This window comes from Mustela nigripes, chromosome 8 (assembly GCF_022355385.1).
Source record: "Mustela nigripes isolate SB6536 chromosome 8, MUSNIG.SB6536, whole genome shotgun sequence".
In the NCBI taxonomy this organism is placed as follows: domain Eukaryota; kingdom Metazoa; phylum Chordata; class Mammalia; order Carnivora; family Mustelidae; genus Mustela; species Mustela nigripes.
This window is the reverse complement of record NC_081564.1, coordinates 30,021,799-30,024,477: the sequence shown is the minus strand read 5'-3', so window position 1 is coordinate 30,024,477 and position 2,679 is coordinate 30,021,799. Positions and strand designations below refer to the sequence as shown.

General features: G+C 43.0%; 1 protein-coding gene across 1 annotated transcript; it reads right to left on the bottom strand.

The window, feature by feature from the left end:
* Positions 1-290: 290 nt before the first annotated feature.
* MC2R (melanocortin 2 receptor) lies at positions 291-1,184 on the bottom strand. Its single transcript, XM_059410010.1, has one exon. The coding sequence runs from the start codon at positions 1,182-1,184 to the stop codon at positions 291-293; it is 894 nt and encodes a 297-aa protein (XP_059265993.1).
* Positions 1,185-2,679: the final 1,495 nt, after the last annotated feature.

Sequence of the window (2,679 nt, the reverse complement as noted above, 5' to 3'; positions counted from 1 at the left end):
ACCTCAAACCACAAAGCTCTCAAACCTCACAAACAGCAAACTTGTTGTCTGTGTTTTGTATTCTGTAATTCTTTTTAATACATTATTTTGTCTTTCTAACTTATAACAGTTGTACCTACAGCAAGACTGTTCACACAGGACTAAGCATTACAAACACTAGTTAGTGGAATAATCCTTGTGCACATTAAGGAAGGAAAAGGATGGTTGGAAAGCATTAGTTTTGTTGGTGTGTCATGTTCTGTCACCTGACAGCATTTATCCATGGTTTTAAAAATCAGGGACCAATAATTCTACTGGTACCTGCTACAGAAGATCATCTTTTTAAATGCATCCCTGAGTTCTGGACTCCGGAAGGCATATATAAATGGGTCAATGACTGCATTACACATGATCAACATGCCATTCACCTGGAAGAGTGACATGTAGCAGGCACAGTAAGGGTTATTTGGGCAAAATGTCATTAAAAGAACATGAAGAACAAAGGGGGCCCAACAGAAGATGAAGACCCCAAGCAGGATGGTCAGCGTGATGGCCCCTTTCATGTTGGCTCTGGGAAGGGTCAAGGTCTTCCTGGCATGTGAACGAGCAAGCAAGAACATGTGCACATAAAGGCACAGGATAAAGACCAACATCAGAGGGAACAGCGACGTGAAGGTGATCACTGTGGGGATGTGATGAGAGAAGATCACCATGGTAATGGCACTGCCCATGCACCCGGTCCAGGTGACCATCAGGACAATAATGGCACGGCGCATGGTCACAATGCTGTGGTATTGCAGAGCATGGAAAATTGTAAGGTAGCGGTCAGCTGCGATCATGGACAGGCTGAAAATGGAGCCGAGGAGGGAGAGGATGAACAGGCAGTCGATAATATCATCTGCTGTGGTTTCAAAATTGCCACGAGGCTTGAGATAACCCATGTTTCTTAACATGATCAGGATATTTTCCAGGATCTTATATAGGCTGCCCAACATATCAGAAATAGCCAAGCTACAAATGAAAAAGTACATGGGTGACTGGAGATTCTTATTCTTGATCACTGCCAGAAGGACTATTAGATTTTCCAAAACCCCAATGATGGATATTATAAAAAATATCTCTTCTGGCAAAATCACATCAGGACAGTCTGAATTATTTCTTGCTGTATCATTGATGTTTTCATATAAATTGATAATGTGCTTCATTTCTCCTGCTAAGACAGGGTTGTTACTTTGACTTGACAGAAAGCTGGATTGATTCTTCAGAATCTTTTCTTCTTTGTATTACTTGCTGGAGGTCTGAGGGGAAAAATCACCAGGCCACCTAAAGAAAAAAGAGCAACATCAAAGATATTTTTAAAGAGGGAAGGGGCAATATGGCAGAGGAGCTGGGGACTCCATTTTAACTGGTCCCCTGAATTTAGCTGGATATCTACCAAGCCATTCTGAACACCCATGAAATCACCCTGGGATGTAAGATTATATGCCTGGATCTTTACAGGGGTAGAAGATAATTAGTCAGGAGGTACAAAGGATGGAGTTGTGACTATGTGGACAGATACCAGAGGGTAAACAGAAGGGTAAGGGAGCCACCAGAAGTTAGCCACTGGGATTTTGCACTGGAAACCAGTGCAAAAGCATCCTGCACCTGGGGGCCAGCGATAGTTTGCAGAGTGGTGGTGGTGTGTTGGGAAGGGCCTGATAACAGCACTCAGACATGATATAGGAGCTGAAGGGCCATACACTGGGACCAGGGCAGCTGCTCATGCAGACCTGACCACCACCACTGCTGGCATCCATGGGGCCCAACCATGCCTGCACATGCTGGGATCCCTTATGGTTTTGGAAGCACAGGGGGCAGAGACAAGTGGGGGTCTGCATGGACCCCTGAGAGTGTTGCTGGGGGTATGCACTGCCTCTGGGAGGCTTTGGTTTTCAGCAGCACTTACAGAAAGGGAGACTGTGTGTTTTGGAGGATTCAGAGAGGAGTAGACTGTGGCTTCTCTCCCCTGGGGCAGAGATCTGGGTGCAGACCTTTTCCTTTGCTCTGATCTTCCAAAAAGGCACAAAAAGCTGCCAGAGAACAAAAGTCCCCAAAACTGGTTTCCACAGAACCCAGGCCCTTGATAGGGAGCAGCGTTGCCTGAAAAGCAATGAGGCAGGCTCCCTCCCCCAGAAGGCAGGCTGGAAGAATGAGAGGACAACAATAGTAGGGTATCCATAAAAACAACAAAACCCCAACACAAGGGGAAAATAGTACATTGAGCTCCTGAAATTACCTTATGGCCTGTGTATTTCTTAGATACAACTTTTTTTTAATTCTTTCTCATGTTTCTTCTCTGCTTTTTCTTTTAACCTATTTATTTCAACTAGATGTTTAATACAACATATTCCATAGTAGCTTTTAAACTTGTACTTTTCACACCTATATATTTTTCTTTTCTTAAGCTTCAATGTAGTCCTTTTCCCCCCTATTCAATACTACCTTTATATATATATATATATATATATATATATATATATATATATATATATGAGTTTAAATTTCCCTGTAGCTCTGGGAAGTAGTGTTCTCCAACAAAGAAAACAAAAAACAAAATACACCTTGGAAGAACTGAAACACCCTATTTCACCTACACTGAGCGATTATAGTCCCCACCTCCACTCAACCCCCACCTTTTCTTTGAACTTTGTAAATCTT